The sequence below is a fragment of the Seriola lalandi genome, unplaced genomic scaffold (assembly GCF_002814215.2).
Source record: "Seriola lalandi dorsalis isolate HSWRI2012SDOR001 ecotype SW California unplaced genomic scaffold, Sedor1 jcf7180002054505, whole genome shotgun sequence".
NCBI classification, from domain to species: Eukaryota; Metazoa; Chordata; class Actinopteri; order Carangiformes; family Carangidae; genus Seriola; species Seriola lalandi.
This window is the reverse complement of record NW_019525058.1, coordinates 775,160-793,272: the sequence shown is the minus strand read 5'-3', so window position 1 is coordinate 793,272 and position 18,113 is coordinate 775,160. Positions and strand designations below refer to the sequence as shown.

General features: G+C 42.6%; 1 protein-coding gene across 1 annotated transcript in view; it reads left to right on the top strand.

Moving 5' to 3' along the window:
• Positions 1-13,893, top strand: part of ptprua (protein tyrosine phosphatase receptor type Ua) — a 196,953-nt gene extending 183,060 nt beyond the window's left edge. Inside the window, exons 27-30 of the mRNA XM_087175836.1 lie at positions 3,460-3,594; positions 8,995-9,152; positions 9,894-10,029; positions 12,814-13,893. Coding sequence (XP_087031962.1) covers positions 3,460-3,594; positions 8,995-9,152; positions 9,894-10,029; positions 12,814-12,876 — 492 coding nt within the window. The 3' untranslated portion in view covers positions 12,877-13,893. The remainder of the gene's footprint in view (positions 1-3,459; positions 3,595-8,994; positions 9,153-9,893; positions 10,030-12,813) is intronic.
• Positions 13,894-18,113: the final 4,220 nt, after the last annotated feature.

Genomic DNA, 18,113 nt, shown 5'->3' with positions numbered 1-18,113 from the left:
ACAAGTTCATCCCGTTGAAAATAAAGATGGACGTAGCCTCCGTGACGTCACCCACAGGTTGAGGTTTTGAAGCTCAGAGTGAGCTGCTCCGCCATCGCCATCCTGCCAGCACCTGACTCCGCCCCCTAACTCCCAGCTAATCCAAGAATAAGCAAAGAGGTGGGGCGTGTGTCAAGCCGAGACTTTGGTGAATACCAGGCTGTGATCTTGTTTATTTCTGCTGTAAAGTCGGACATTTTATACATGGGAGTCTGTGGAGATCGACTCACTGTTGGAGCCAGACTCTAGTGGTCATTAGAGGAACTGCAGTTTTTAGGCTTTCAGAGCAAGTGTAACGTTCATTTGTGAACACCAGGAACCAAATATTTCAGTTGACAGCTCAGGACGTTCTAGTGGCTCTGAAAGCTACGTTTTGATTCGCTCTGGTTGGTACCAGTCCTGTGGGGGCCGGTGCCACACTGGTAACGGGTTTCGGTGCCTAAAGTTAGTAATAAACCAGCTGGAGATTAAATTATCTACGCTTATCCTGGCAGTAGAAGTCATTTAATTATTAATATCATTATGTTCTAACTTATCATCTTGCCACTTGTGATTTAGCCATGAGCATCATTAAAACCCTCACAGCTGGACCTTGAGTAGTGCATTTTCTTACACTAATAATACAGAGACTTCTAAAGTATAATACCAGAGCAGGGGTACTTTAAATTTTCCGGCCTCTCACTTCGTGTTTTACAACCCGAACTTCTGATGACCGCGACAGAGAGTTTTCAGCAGCGTGGACGAGGTTCCAGCAGCATCAGAAATCATGTATTTCGTGCGTGTTTATTCGAGACTAATTAATTCTTTAATTAGAAATAATTTAAAGTAATGGCAATGTATCATTCTGGGGAATTTCCTGTGATTCACTGTGGGGTCACAAGAGGTTTTTAGTTCAGCTTACAGAGGTTGAACTCTGCTGAGGGGGTTTCAGCCACCGGCAGCGTCTCCCCTGAGAACTGCACAGGATGTATCACCTGAAGAAGATATGGGGAATCTAGACTGTCAGGGCCATTTCCCACCATTTTCAGATACTGTAAATGGCAGACAGGCAAACTGTAAGTTTAAGACCAAAGCAAAAGTATAAAAATAAAACCCCCCGAAAGCTTTGTAAACCAGAAAGCTGTCGGCCTCTCTCTTTAGTCCTGTCCACTTAGCCAGCAAAACTCTCCAGCAAACAGCAACTCCTCCTCCCTTAGAAATCCGACAACTGCCTTTTAAATCTTGATATTCTCCAAGACGAGAGCTCTCCAGGCGCTGTGTAGAAGGCAAAATACACTTTCATCCAAGCTTGAACAAGAATGATACACTACAAACTCAGCCTGACACCGACCTCGGCTTTCTTACTTTCAACAAATAAAGTTAAAAGAGTTAAAATAAAAAACACTTCAAAAATTCATACGTCGTTAACTGTAGGACAAGCAGGTTTAGATTCTCTTTTCTTTATACTCATGAACTGGTTTGTTATTTGTCTGTCCACCATGAGCTAAGACTTTAACACTATAAGACTAGAAACACAGAAAGTAGCCCAGCACCAATTTTACTGGAAGATCCAGCGATGGCCGTAAAATCACTGTTTACTGCAGTTGATTATTTAATGTGCGTTTAACGAACTGACAAACAAACTGGGATTTGAAGAGCATTTTTGGTTCTGATGAATAACAGCTTCCCAGCAGCGCAGCTTTTCCAAGATGCAAGATAATCAGTATTGAAAACTACATTTTTCCAGTGTCCAAGTAGCAGAACTGACTGCCATCAAAATCTTATTGTATTTTTTTAACAAAGCACCTGCAGCACATCACTGACTGTGTAGTTGGTGTAGTAGGTCTTAGTGACTTGTGATTTACTCTTAGACCCAAAACCTGATTGATTGTCATTCTCATATATTGTATGCTACCGGTGCCTCTCTGCCTTTAACTCCTGCTGTCTGATAACAGCAGTCACAAGTCTCTGGGTTAGCATTATCGCTGTTAGTAGCTGCCAATTCTCACTGGAAACAGAAGAGTGGAAGATGGTTTGAACAATAACACATAAACAGTGTTTACAACGAAGAACTGAACTGAGCATGCTGTGTGAACATCTTTGATGTTTCTACGGGGAAACGTGTCCATAAAAAGTCAAGTCTATGTTATAGCTGCAGCTAATGTTTTATTTATCAGTTGATTTGAGTGTAAAATAATTATTTTATCGCTTAGCTTGTAAAATGTCAACACTAGTGGAAAAAGTGCTCCTCACTTTTAGCCTGAGGTCTTCAGTTTGCTCGTGTTGTTTCAATTTTGCTGTTCAAAACCCAAAGACGGTGAAACTACAGTGATATAAAGCAGTAAATCCTCACATTTAAGAAGCTGGACGCAGCTAATGTTCGGTTGATATGAAACTATCCGCTGTCCGTCAGTCAGTCGGTTCATTCTCGCTCAGTGAATGTTGAAAAAGACGACCGTTCATATTGTCATTGCCTGCGGTGTAACGCATGGACACCGGTGGAAACGACATGTCAACCATTTCCCTCTCTTCAGATCAGACGTGAATGTGACTCGCAGCACAGCGAGAACGGGTCACCACACGTCTGGCCCCTTCAACTGGTGCTCTGCCACAAAGCTTCAGTCCTGGATGCCATTCAATTTCCACGGGCTGTCATGGCATTAACACATTCTTATCGCTTCCCCTCCCTGTTTGCTCATGTGTGGGTTTGTTCCGCCATCTCCCTATCGCCGCTCTGTCACCGCGTCGTGTCGGATTCCTGCTCAACATTTCCGCCCGTGCCTGTCAGCGGCAACCTGTCCTTCTTCCTCTGTCACTCTCTCCTTCTCCTTCCTTGTCTCTCTCGCTGTCAGTGGATTAACAGTTCATCCCTTCAGCACACACACACACACACACACACACACACACACACACTTTGCTGTCCTGAGCTGGGGGTGCCAGTCTCCTTTCTACATATATAAATATTTATCTCCCCTCCTGCCCAATGTCACCTGTTAATACCCTACTGTCAATTTGAAATGCCATTATCTCTTCCTTCTCCAGGGGTCCCCTCAAAGATGTGTATAAGAGACAGGCTAACTTCCTGGCACAGTCGAGGTCTCCTACCCCATTAATTTATAATGTGCTAATGGTAATGATTTCGAGTCATAAATAATTCAGCCTAGGTGACCACGGCTTATGTGAGGGATTGTTCTGAGCAACAAGCAGGTTGTTTTTTTGGGGTTTTTTTTGCTAATTTAATTTACTATTTGTAGATAATCATTGTCATTTAAGCTAATTGTCTGTGCTGTCAATACTCAGGTGTCTTGTTACTGGACTTCACCATCACCGGCTGCTCATTTAATGGTTTGTCCTGCCGCAAGCAAGTGTGGACTAATGACCGGTTACCTCCTCTCCTCTCCTCTCCTCCTCTCTCCTCTCCTCTCCTCCTCTCTCCTCTCCTCTCCTCAGCCATGCTTGCAGTATTGGCCTGAGCCCGGGCTGCAGCAGTTTGGGCCCATGACCGTGGAGCTTCTGTCCAGGACAGCGGACGATGACGTTATCATCCGTCTCTTCCGGGTTCAGAACATCACCCGGGTAGGTAGAACCGCCGCAAGCTGAAAAAGGCAGAGTCCCGTTATCCTGTTTATGAAGATGCTGTATAGAGCCATTAAGTGATATTTGAATATATCTGTGTTACGTTCCCCGAAGGATTAGAGACAGGCAAAATAATAAGAGTGCCAGATGGAAAGGCTTGGCACAGCCCAGCTGGACACTCACCTACCTTAATCAGGGAAGCTGTATACGTACACACTTGACTAGGCTAGACACTGGTTAATTCAGGCAGCAATACTCACCGGAGACAATCTGAACACAACACAACTATACCCACACAATGAACCCACTCCCTGATTCTCTCTTTCAAATATCCCAGACAGGCCCCCAATTTGTGAGGGAACCAGGGGATGAGGGGGAAGCAGCAAAACATAAAGTTTCTCCCGGGGAGACAGAAAGATCCGCAGGCGGAACAATGTGCAAGAAAACAATGTATTTTATTAACAATAACAATACAGGCACTGGTTTGAAACAAGGTAAATCAGTAGCCACGTCTTATCAGAATACATGCAAAGAAATACATTTTTTATTTACAGTCCTAAAAAGTACAGTGGCGTTGGGTCACTTTAGACACAACGTTTACTGAAAATCAAAAAGTGAAACCTCTCATGAAAGTATTCAGACCCTTTTCCCTTCGCTGCTGGTCGGGATAAATACCAAGCCATTAGGTCCAAGGAACTCTCTGAAGACTGTGGTGAGGCATTGATCAGGGCCAGGGTGTAAAACCATGTCTAAAGCTTTGAGTGTTACCAGGAGCACTTAACTGTGAAATGGAAGAGGCTTGTAACCACCAGAACTCTTTTAGAGTAAAAACTAGGCATATGACTGGCCACTACACAACTTTGCAGGGGGGCTTTTAATTTGACAGGATGATGAGGAGCTAGAAGGATTTATACGATGGAAAAGTTCTGCCTTCTCATCAGATCCCTGCTGAGCAACAATAACAGACTCTATTGGGACAAAAGCTTTTAGGCACAGGGATCCTGTCTCGCTAACACTGAGCTTCTGGGGCTTGTAGCAGCAGCTGATGTCTTACCATCTCCATTCCAACCGCCAAGACACCTTTACCTGCTCTCCCAGGTAAGATGGAGTGCTTCAATCCCTTCCTGTACAGAAAAGGTGTAGCAAGTCAACAGCGCAGTCCGTTGTGTATGGTTGGTTTGCTGACAGCTTATCAGGCTGAACTCTTCCAAGAGATGGGCCAAGGTTCTTCAAGTCTCAAGGCTGTTTGTGAGGAAATATGTGTCGTCTTGGGCTTCATCCTCTGCACGTGTAGAGGTGAAGTTCAGGGCTGTGGCCGCTTTATGGGCTTAGCCAAGGCAGGGGAAGATTCCCTGTTTGACCCACCATCATCTCTGTGCAGCAGGCTAGTGGCCTGAGAAAGCAGCAGGGGTGGGGCGTTCGACCTCTGCCTTCCCCAGCAAGATGACACCTCGGCAGTCAGCTACCACCATCCTGCCGAGGCTTTGCGGCTGTGGCTTTGAGAGGTTTGTAGCAGGAGCTTTGAAGGCGCTAGATTTCAGGTCCAAGAGCAGCCGGCGACTGATCAGCAGGGCTCTCTGGGCCAAAAGCATTGAAGCAAAAATTCTTTCCCCGCTGACACTGCCATCCCCCCAAACCCACAGCTGCATCGATTCACTCCTCCAATCCCCCGGATGGTATGAAGAGACAGGCCACTTAGGAGCTGTGGTTAGTGGCAACAGAGATTCGGCTGTTAGTACTCAAAGAGATCCCTGCCCTGAGCCTGTCTGGGACAGATGGGTAGTTTCTTCTTCCTCCCAAAAGAAGAAGAGGAGATTTTCCCCCTTACCCCAGTCAGTGCTGTGTAACAGCCCACCATCTTCAATCCGTTCACATTGATGGAGAAGCACACGTTCCCCCTGTTGGTCCCCAGTTAATTTACCCCACTGCGCCTCCAGGATCAGTTCAGAGTGAAGAGGGAATATGTTCCACTGTTGCAGCCGGGCTTAATGCCAAGTGGGCAGTGTGTGATTCAGAAAAGAGACAATCAACAAGTGTATGGCAAACTGTCGCCACAAGAAGGCGCGGCTGTTCCAGTTTTGAGCTTCAAGGCCCCAGGCCCCTTGGCAGCCGAGGCCAAAGACTGGCACGCATGTGCAGCTCACCCCTTGACAATCATTGCCAGCGGTTACAACTTCAGTTTGCAATGAAACCACAGCGTTTCAATGGTGTGGTCTTAGCAGAGGCCGCAGGGGGGAAGCCACAAGGGCCTTAGAGATTGAAATTTCTTCTCTTAAGCCAAGCGGCAATTTGAATTTTGCCAGAAGAAGAAATGAATCTGCACCTCTTCTAGTATTTCCTCATCCCAAAAAAAGGGAGATTTACATTTCTTCATAACCAACTTCTGAAAGTACAAATTCAGAATGCTCACACACACAACGTCCTGGTCCGCTCCATTGGACCAGGCGACTGATTCACATCTGTAGATAAGCAAGATGCTTCTTTTCACATGAGTATATATGCAGCACACAGAGGTTCGCTTTCCAGGATGTAGTCACACAAGGGTTTTTCAACAATGCCGAAGCAGATCTGAACCCTGTACGAGCTACGCAGGTTGTTTGGGTGTTAGCATATGTATACTTGTTATTACACTGCGTGACCATCTTGGGCTTCAGTGTCAATCACGCCAAGAGTGTAGAAGAGTGATGGCGTAAGTCATTTCTGACGTTGCTCCGAGCGCAGGATTTCCAGTGGCTCCTGTTCTCTGCCGTTTCATCCATGGCCCAAACGTGCTGCCGTACATCGTTTCATCCGTACCCTAAGCGTCTCGCCGTTTAGGCCTGGCATGTGAGAGGTTAAATTTGAATGTGCAGGCGCTACCTCTGAAGGTGGTTGAGACCGCGAGCTCATTGTGTGACGGCAGGTGGTGTGTGTTGGTGAGATTGTGAGAAAGCTAGGAGCCACATTTTCTCTTCAGTGTTCCGGATGCGTTAACGCGCTGTATCCAGTCCGAGCCTTACGCATCTGTTTGGGCAGAAATGAGGAGTTTAGGAGGAGCAACCAGCTGTTTGTATCTCAAGCCCCTTCTCACAGAGGGAAGGCTCCGACTCGCCAACATCTGTCAGACCGGGTAGTGGAGGAAATTATTCTGGCATGAGAGTCGTGGACCACAGACCACTCGTTTGTCAGAGGACTGGGGTTATCCTAGTCTCCACACATTTCTTTATGCAACCTGTTTATTTCATCCACAGTGCCAGTTTGACTTGCCTTAATGGCACAATTGCTGTTTAAATGTATAATTTTCTTATCCAGTGACATGTTTTTCACTTTGATATAGGATATGGACTAAAACAATCGCTCAAGTCCTCAGCAAAAGACTATTCCCGCTCTGTATTGCTGTGGGAGGCATTTCCTGGCACTGAATCAATTCATTTATTTTTAAGAGGGGTAATGAAGCCTGATACTAATATAATGATTCTGAATGGTGACCTAGGTCCCAGCTGGAATTTGTTGTTCCCAGCGGTCAGAATGATTTGCGGCATAATAATCCCACTTTCAACAAAGTAACTGTATCAACAGCATGATAATGTCATTAGCCACATATTGTACAGAGGCCTGCTTAATAAGCAGATATGGTTCTGTTTGAGCAGTTATGCAGTACTGAAACAAACAGAAAGTCTGTTCCAAAACTCCATGTTTTTACAATCTACAATTACTTAAAGAAGTTTCTTGATTATCACCATATTCAATATCTGTGTGGCTTTTGTGTTGCTGAGTGTGTTTGCGGACTGTGTGTGTGTTTGTGTGTGTGTGTACACCCAACTCTCAAGCGTTGTCTGAGTAATTTAGTCGAGCTCCATCTTTACACTGTCGAAATGCTTCCAGCTCCCCACCCTTTGACCTCAGTAGATTCTCAGCAGTCTCTTGTAGATGCTTCCAGCTGCTAGTTGAACAGATGCATCCTTGTCATTAAGAACCCTTCAGCTGACAAACCCCGCTTCCGCCCACTTACCTCACCCTCGCGGTGGCCCGAAAACCTCCTCTGTCGGTGCATTTTTCCGACAAAATGTTTTTATGAAGAAGGAAATAAAACATTGAACGTTTTGTTTTGGTGAGAAAAACTGGATGGAAACATCGCTGTAATCATTTAAGAAAAGTAAATCCAAAGGATGACTTAAAGATGTCATTTTTCACAATCCATCCAGCAGCTTCAGATATCTGTGGCCTTTGAAATTCTTTGAAATTACTAAGTCTTTGAAATTTGTAAAGACACGAACCCAGAAACCCTCAGTTCTGCATGTTCTCTGATATTACCAGCAGTTTTTCAGGGACATTTTGAAGTATAGATTTGGGTCAATTGCTCCCAGTCCAAAAATATCAAAATTTAATTTTGGACAAAGAGAAATCCTGGACCCTGTGGAGGTTGGTGGACTCTGATAGGCTGCGATATGTGTCAATAAAGAAAACACAGTTAAGACATTTGTCTTTAAAGCTGCTATAATCAATGTTTTTCTATTAACAATGGATCATGCTACTGTGTGTAATGTGAACAGGGTTGGTCATAGTGACAACGAGTGGAAAAAAAAAAAAATCTCATACAACATTAGCAACTAGCTGATGAACATAAGCCTTATTGGGAATTTAGCAGCGACCAAAACAGAGCAATAAGAAGAGTGTACATTGGATTTACATTTAATCAGCTGGCCATAATCACCGCTTCATATTGGCTGGTTGCGTAAAAAAGAAATTGCTAACATGTTCTCAAATAGTAACTTCATATATTGCTAACAGTTGTGTTTAAAGCTTGCTGCACTGCCCCCAAGTGGCCAAAGAAATCTATGAATACAAGTTTTTGCATCATTATGGAAAAATGTTTTCAAAATCACAAGGACAAAAACATTAAAAAATTACATTAAGAAGAAGGAAAAGATCATATTTTATCTTTATGTATAAAGATATGTATATATATGTACTTTGTATTTGAGAGAATGATAGAAAATTTCTGTAAAGACTTTAATATAATAGCAAGAGCCCTTTCTGCATGTGGTTGTTGCTGCTTCATAAAAATGCAGTGCTGAAGCCATCAGTTTTGATGGCATGGCGGTTTATGTTTACATTCATTTTGATAACATCTCATTTTAATGTGGCAAGTGACAGTACGCTGCTACACAGTGCGCCTTTAACAGCCCATTATAAGTTAAGAACAGAAGCTCTGCCATTGAACTCGAGCGGGTTTGAAGTGTTGACAGAAACCCCTCTGGCTGATAACCTGATAGATATTTTAATGAGTTTGTGGAGTGTGAAGCATATGCGATGGGTTTAATGCATATGCAATGCAATATAATGGTGACAAATAAAACTCTTCTCACTTCCACCCCCACCCCCACCCCCACCCCCCCTCCGCTTGCTCTTACTCTGCAGCTTCAGGAAGGCCAGCTTGTGGTGCGTCACTTCCAGTTCCTGCGCTGGTCCCCGTACCGCGATGTGCCCGACTCCAAGAAAGCCTTCCTCAGCCTTTTGGCTCAGGTTCACAACTGGCAGATGGAGTGTGGAGAAGGACGCACCATCGTCCACTGTCTGTGAGTCCACTTCACATACACCTACACAAATGAACCTTTTCAGACATAAACCGCAATCTAAGTTCATGTAATTTCCAACGTTTTTAAAGTGACAATTAAAACTTATTATTCAACAGCTGCTCATGAATTTTATTCGTGTCTGAATGGAAAAGCTTTTGAGACAGCTTTGAATTTTCAGACCTGAAGTAGAATGTGTTTCTAATAAGATGCCAGACTGCATTCATACTCTTCACCTTGGTGCCGTTATTTAAAACTTGCCATGGTCACACTCAAGAAAAAGTTCTTATACTTTTGAGAATCATTAAATCTCATTAACTCTGCATTACAGAAGAAAAATTAAGCATTAAGTGTTTGTGTCATTGCATCACCTAATTGATTTACGGCGCCTGCCTTCCACTAGATTTGTTTCCCATTTCCATGTCAGGGCCTTTTGATCTCTGGAGGTCAGGCTGTGTGTTAGACATCTCATATCTGATTAAGTTGCCCGCTCCTGTATTTTAATGAGAACTTTACTGGGATATTCATCTTGAAAGTCTGCCAGTTGGCCTTTTTCTGACAGCATGCTTGATCTGTGCTCAGTCCAACTGTGACATTTCACTCTGTAGCTCCCCCTCTGAGAGGCTGTCTGAGCTGCTGTGCCACATCTTTATTAGGTCACTCATGTCTTTATGCTTCTATTCTTTGCGTTTGTGTCTGTCTGTGTGTGTCGCGTGTCTTCGTGTTTCTTTTCTTCTGGAGCAGGAACGGCGGCGGTCGAAGCGGTACTTTCTGTGCCTGCACCATGATCCTGGAAATGATTCGTCACCACAGCATGGTGGACGTGTTCTTTGCTGCCAAAACACTGCGCAACTCTAAGCCAAACATGGTGGAGACAATGGTGAGCAAGTGGGGAGTCTAAGTCTCTTTACTGAATCATATTATATACCATGCTGCTGCTTCAGACGGGGAATGCCAGGGAAGTGGAAAGCCTCTCTGCAGGAACTCAGGAGAATTTACATCAGCCACTCTCATTAAATACATCAAATGTGTTTTACTCACTTATTCTACATTCGTTTAGAAAAAGAGCATAAACGGGAAATTACACAGTAAAACTGAATGGGAATTACATTTTAGACAAAGTGTAGTGCATACAAAAACAGAAATCAATACAAATTTGCATGAACTAAGATAAAGTTCTGTCCGCATGAGCTGAAAATGTTGCAAGAAAAATTTGCACTTATCCCATCGTTGTATCCCTGTAATTTATGAACGTACAGAGACAAGAAAAAAGAGAAAGACCGAAGTTAAATAACAGAAAGAGCTTTTAAGAAGTTCTGAAATCAGTCAGAGTTAGCCTGGTGCTCATTAATTGTTGTGTTTGCTGGATAAAGAAACAAAACTTGGCCAATTAGAGTTTTGTAGTTAAGGATTAAGAATGAGCATCATCTTCTTACATAGCTACATGGCTAGCTACCTATTTACATGCATGAAAAAAAAAGCAACACCAGAAGAATACTGCAGCTAAGAGGCTTCGTTGTGTTTATGGCCAAAATAACCTATCCCATAAAGAAAATGGCCAACATTAACACAATGTCAGGCAGAATAACAAAGTTAAACTAAATGGCATTTTATATGGCGTTCAGAGTCTGAGCTAACACACATACAGTACATTGCTAGCTAGCTACCTGCTGCTAACAGGGTGTAAATTAGCTTCACATTCAGACCATTTAAAGTCAGCTGTGGTGTAATTTAAGCCCCTGGCTTTGTTTAGTTGTTGTTTGTGCGCTCTAATAATCTCCATAATATCTGGTCAAACATAGAAAACCTTTTATTTGAAGCAAAGTTCAATAGGAAACCTCAGGATTTTGTGTCGTTTCCTATAGATTCAAAAAGGCCTTCTTCCTACATCCATTATTTAGCAGTGACATTCAGCAGTCAAACGGGGAGAGATCCATTGTAGAGCAGACAGCGTTACCAATCCCTCCACCCACAGTAACCTTAAGAGACCAGGATGCAATGCAGCTGTGTAAGAGACGTGGTGGCTTTTGAATGAGGAGATCAGACAGCAGATGAATCATTGCAGCCATGTGTCCCCACCGTTCATGGGCTTAATTGCGTCTTGCAGACATGTAGTGTTACTTTCTGAGGATGCATATGACCAACACATCAAAGTACTATTGGATTGGTATTCATCATGAGAATTTGGATGCATAGTTAAAAGCATTCACATCAGAGGCATGGGTTTAAAGGATAAGGCTGGCAATACTCTCTGTTTTTGTTAAACTAAAAAAAAATCAATGAAAAGACCAAAACCAACACCGTGTTCTCTCTCAATATTTTGCCTTCCCTACCCTGCCTGTGGCACTCAGCCCCGAGCTGCCTGGATCCTATTGGAGATGTAAATCTTTAAAGGAACAGTCAGACATTTTGGGAAATGCACCTATTGGCTTTATTGGCTAAAAGATTGATGCTTCTTTCATGTCTGTCTGTTTTAATATGAAATCACAACCAGGAGACCGGGTTAGCTTAGTTTAGCATAAAGACTGGAAGCAGGGGAAAACAGCGAGGGCTGGCTCTTTTCAAAGGAAACAAAATCCACCAGCAGCACCTCTGAAGTTCATTACACCATGTGTAAAAATGGCACATTTTGGTTTCATGACTCCATGTGGTGGAGTATTTCCTGGCCAGGTGCATCACTATGAGGTTGCTGGGCAACCAGCAGAGACTTAGGAACCTCACTGCTCCCAGCCAGGAAATATTCAGCAACATAAAACTGCCATAAAACTACAACATGATATTTTTACACTTTGGTTTTTGTAATCATTAAACAAGAAGATATAACCTTTTAATTAGTTAGCCCGTTCCCTTTGGACAGAACTAAGCTAACTGTTTTTCTAAGCTAAGCTAACCAGCCGCTGGCTCCAGCTTCATATTTAGTGTGCAGACATGAGAGTAATATTAATGTTCTCAGGAAGGACGCGAATAAATATTTTTCTCAAAATGTCCAACTACTTCTTTAAAATCAAGATTAGAGGCTTAATGCAGGTAGACATAGACTATTGTCTATTACAGTATTGACTAAATAACTTCTGCAATTCATTAAAGATCCCATATTCTACAAAGTGATATTTTGTTTCCATATGTAGTGTGATTATAGATCAGCTCTAGCTTCTATATTAACACTGCGAAAGTATCAAAGCCTCAGTCCACAGAGAAATGCACACAGCCTGTATTCAGAAACTGAGCCTTAAAACCAGCCGTCAGGACTTCTGGAACTTTGTGATGTCACAACAAAGCAGTCAGTGCTCTTAGCCACGCCCCAAGCCCCGCCCACCTGAACCCACCATCCAACCTTGCAGAATTTGTTTTCCCTGAGTGTTTCCCTGAAATCTGCTATATTTTAATTGGATCACTCAGAAAACAGTCAGCCAATCAGAAGAGAGGCCCAGAGCCTCCTCTCTTCTGATTGGCTCGCGGACCTGTTGTTACTAGAGCTCCAGAGAGAAGCCTGAGAGAGGAGATGTAAAACTACACTGAGATGGTTTTTGGTTCTTAAAATCACAATATGGATCAACACTTCAAAATAAAACACAGGAGAAGAGGAAAATATGGAGTTTTAATGCAAATTTATGGAAAACCATAGTGTTACTTTTTGAAAACTAAACCTCTGTTCTGTTCCTAGGAGCAGTATCGGTTCTGCTATGACCTGGCCCAGGAGTACCTGGACTGCTTGGAAGTCAGATAGCACCTATCCCTCTCTTCTTGTTCCTCCTCAAGGAGAAGGTCTGGAACCCGGATCGCGCATCCTGGATTTCTGCTCCCGGCTCCTTAGACCATGTATACAGCTCTGGTTGTCTTCTTCGCCATGCCTGGATGAAACATTGTTTGCCATAAAAAGACTGATTGAGAACACCCACTGGACAACTTGTAACATACTACTGACACCCTTTTTGCTTTTCCTCGGCGCTCTGATCCAACGTGTACTCTCTAGTGCCACTTTACACCTGCCAAAACCAGAGGACACTAACCGGAGTGGAGTTCATTTTATATATGACCACTGTCAAAGGCAGCCGGACTACCTGTTGTACCCCCCGATGACGGGATTCAAAGATCTCCGCTGTATCCTGCCTTACTGTGAACAAACACTGAAAGGGAACTACAGTCGATGCCAACCACTGGGTGATATTTTGTGTTTGTTTGTAACACTGTAAAATGGTGCAATCTGCTGTTGGTGAACATCCCATGTCGTACTGTACTATATCTGAACTTAATCGTGGGTGAGACTGACGATCGAAGGTTAATTGAGGGAGGAAAGGAAATAAGTCGTCACAAACGATGGACATATCTGTACAGTAGAGTTGTCTTGGACCTATTTTCTCTTTATTTATTCTTCGTGTATATAGATGTTTTTTTCCTTCCCCCCCACCCCCCACCCCCAGATGTTTCTAGATGTTCTCAACGTCTTATCAATGTGCCAATCCATTCTCTCTGTGTCTGTAAATGGGGACCACTTCAAGCATCTGCATGCCCAGTCTTAAGTGTTTCATTGCAGTGTGTGGCCCAAGTCTGCTTTAGGGTGGATTCCTGCGACGTGAATCCTTCCGCTAGTTCCGAGAGAGCTTTGTAAGAATAACCACGTGTTGCTGTGAGAATACAGAGAAAATCTGTCGCTTTCTAAATTTGTATTTATTCAATGTGTTTTATTTTCTAAATAGTGTATAAAAAAGGAAAAGAAATAAAATATGATGTTGTTGCTTAACAACCATGCGTTCTGGTGAGTTTTTTTTTTACACCTCGCAGACGGGGATGAGGGATATGGTGTCATTTTAGAATATTTAAGGTTGTTTATGTGGCATTTAATTATTACACCAACTAATGACAATGCACTTAACACATATTTTACTCATTTTACAAATGTGCCCCTTCATTAAAACTGCGCCCCAGTCTGAGGTTTTATAACCCGCCCCTGTTCACTGAGCTCCAGCGGGATACGTGGCCCACGCCGCACTCTGCACAGCTATTTTTAAGCGTTTATGAGTTTGTGATGGAGGAGTTGTTGATGACTCCTTAACACCTCCGCCATCGGTCGCCACTACCTCCCCTGCCCCCGCCTCGTGCAGCCAGCTGATATCGCCGCTTAAAAAGCCCACAGTTCATTCTCTTGACCTGTGTTTTAATTTATGCTTATCATTTAATTAGCAACTTTAATGGACTTTTTTTTATCATTAGCACCAAACAGAGCCTCTGGTATTAAGCCACCTCTTTAATTGGAGAGTCTTGATGATCCATTGATCGAGGGCTTGACGCACTTAATCTGCATGTGGCGCTTTACAAGTGATGTCACATCTAGTTACTGTGTTTTATGAGTGGCTGATAAGCTCAAGTGATTCACTGTTTGACCCTCTTCTGCCCTACACTCTTCTTCTCCTTATCAATATACTGTACTCCCTCTGCTGCCTGTGCACTTTTTAAATGAGAGACGGGACGCTGACAGATGATTTTCTAACGTATGCAGAGGAAGGAGCACGGACAGCAGGACAAATGAACCCCTAGAAATAGTCAAATATTGTGATAAAGGTCAAAGGGCACGCCTGGCTGTATTGTTTGGCTGTCACTGTTTTCTCCCAGGTTCAATTACACTCTCTCTTTGTATTTCCACGGCAATAGATCTCCCTTTACTGCATTTAAAAGATGATGAAAAGCTGCATAATGCGTGTTAGATAAAAAACACAATTGCCATTGTGTGCGGCGCACAAAAGGACAGGGACGGCACTCTCCTCAAAGCAGATTACACAAACACAAACCTGGAAATGTGTCTTTTTTTCTTGGTGTGTTGCTGGAAAGAAAGCAGGTCTTCAGATATGCCTCTGCCTCTGCTGCTGCTGCCTCTTTTCTTTTTGAGGTTGATCTGAAAGCTTTAGAGAACAGTGTGAGTCTCATTGTCGCAGCGGCGGTGTCTGTAATTACTGTAGGAGCCATTGTTTCAGTCTGAAAGGCTGCATTCAAGCGCTGGAACTGAGACTTTTTCTAGATGATTGAATGCAGTGAAAAACAAAAACAGGGCTCTTGTGTTTGTGTGTGTGTGTGTTTGTGTGTGTATGTGTGTGTGTGTGTGTGTGTGTATATGAATAAAACGTCCTGTGATTAATGAAATCATCAAGATAAGCATCCCCAGATATACACACACACACACACACACATATACACACACTTGCAGGGAAATTATACTCATTCCAGGCAATCGACAGAAACATACAGATTATCTAATTACTGCATAAAGGTGGTAACAACGCTCGGTAATCTTAAAAGTGGTGGCATTGTTTCAGTCCCAGACTACCTGCAGTCATCGCTCTCACTGCAGCTCCACACATCAATAGTTTATTATTTGCTCTTTTGTTTCATTTTTCATTGTCACACCCTCCTACTAAGAGAGCAATCACAACAGACTTATGCATGCCTTTTGATTGTTCAAATTCTCACTCATAAGTTATTAATACCCACACAAAAGAACAGACATGCTGCGCTGTTTGAACAGACCATTGATAAACAGCGCCGGGCAGGTTTCCACCACAGATCTGCCGGCAGTGGGTTACAGTTTGTGTTAAGATGGTGTCCAGCAGGCTCTGCAGGACGAGCCTGTTCCTCATCCCTGTCGTCTAAAGTGCGCAGCTTTTTAACTTCTGTAATCAATCAGTAGCGAGCGTTCAGAGGAGCCAAAGGGGCTGATGGGAATATGTAGGCGCATGGGGGCCCTGCCACCCTGGCTGCACAATTCTGCAGAAGAGAAGCTGTCCAAACACAAACACAAAGACGTGTCGCGTCCCGCTGCTGGTTTTGTGTTAAGGCTCCAGCCATGCAGTGAGTAGCCACATGAATCAATTAATATCTCCTTCATTTTGACACAAATTCACGGTGGGAGGTGGACCACAGCCCGGCTGCTGAATATAGATATATCGGCGCGTCTCCTCGACTGATGGCAGATTCAATTTGAGCTCACTTTATCTCCATGCGGATTCATCTTATCTCTGACACGACTTTACATTGCATTAAATTAGATTGCTCTTAGCAGGAATGTGGACTGGAAGCCTCTCTCGTCTCTTTACACGGTCAAATCAAATAATGTCCCACAAGGTCTTGCAAACCCTATTTTAAGACGGTAGGGCAGTTGACGATAAAAGCTGGTGTTTTTTTAAGAAAACGTCTCATTCAGTAAGGCAATCATCATTGATTATGTCAGGCCCGGATGATAGAACGTCTATGGAGGCAGCGGTTAATGGCAAATACGGCGTTCGGTACGGAGGCAGCACATCAGTCGGGGTAGCCTGTGGCAGCGAGTGAAAACGTGGGGCAGGAAAAAACTGATGAGACTGTTCTCCCACCCACAGCATAATCTATTGAGGTGGGAGGGAAGATGCGAGGCGATGGCCGAGGGCAAATCAATAATGACCCTCCTTCATCCCAGTGGCTTGCAGTTCACAGGGCCTGCATCTCCATCTTCCGCCTCTCCGGTGACAATAGGCTCAGAGGGAGGGTGAGGGGGTCTGAGGTGCTGCGACCTGTACTGACCTGAGTCATATGAGTAATGCTGTGCATCCTGACTGACATACAATCCTCATTTCTGATAAATCCTATAATTTCCCCATAATTTCCATCACACTACATTCTTTTATTTTGTTGCTATAAATGTTTTACAACTTAAATATAGTGAGTGTAAAATAACAGCAACTGGCCATAAAGACACCAAGAATTTGTAATTTTTTTAACTGTAGTGTGTAACCTCCCCCCAAGGATAACTAAACCCCCTGAAATCCCAGAAGTAATAATAAGGACATGACCTCAGTGTCCCTGGTGGAAGCTGTGTAGGTGTCAAGTCATAATGTTGCTCCAATACATCAGGGGCAGAACTCTCATGCAGGCAAGTATCAGTACAGTATTACAGCAAAAGACCTGATGTTATAATGATAAAATGTCGTTAATGGGTTTTATATGGTGAGTAAATTCTACCTTTTAAGAGTGAAATATAATTTAAGTGCTTGATAAAGCTGATGAAGCTATATTTATTCTGAATAAACACAGTATTTATTTGCTACAATGCTTTATATGTTTTGCCAAACACAGGCGGAATGTTACTCTTTTAAAAAGCCATTGTATAATTATGAAAATTTATAAGGAATAAAAAGGTCATAGTAGAATAAGGCATAAAAAGTAATAGTATATTAAGGAATAAAGATGTCATTGTATAGTAAGGCATAAAACTTTCATATTAGAGCAAAGTATAAAAAAGTCGGACTATGGTAAAAACAACATAATACAGTAAGGCATAAAAATGTCATAGTATAGTAAGTCATAAAAAGTCTTAAAAACGACATAGTATAGGAAGTCAAACAAAGTAAGAAAAATGTCATAGTATTGTAAGGCATAAAAATCCATAAAAATGACGTTGTTTAGTGAAGCCTAAAAGCGTCATAGTATAGTAAGGCATAAAATGTCATAAAAACAACATAATATATTAAGGTATAAAAAGTCCTAAAACGGCATATTATACTAAGGCCTGAAAACGTCATAGTATAGTAAGGCATAAAAAGTCATAAAAACGTCATAGTATAGTAAGTCATAAAAAGTATTAAAAACGACATAGTATAGGAAGGCAAACAAAGTCATAAAAATGTCATAGTATAGTAAGGCATAAAAACATCATACTATAGTAAGATATAAAAAGTCATAAAAATGTCATAGTATATTAAGATATAAAAAGTCTTAAAACGGCATATTATACTAAGGCCTGAAAACGTCATAGTATAGTAAGGCATAAAAAGTCATAAAAACGACATAGTATAGTAAGGCATAAAAACGTCATACTATAGTAAGATATAAAAAGTCATAAAAACGACATAATATAGTAAGGTATTAAAAGTCTTAAAACGGCATATTATACTAAGGCCTGAAAACGTCATAGTATAGTAAGGCATAAAAAGTCATAAA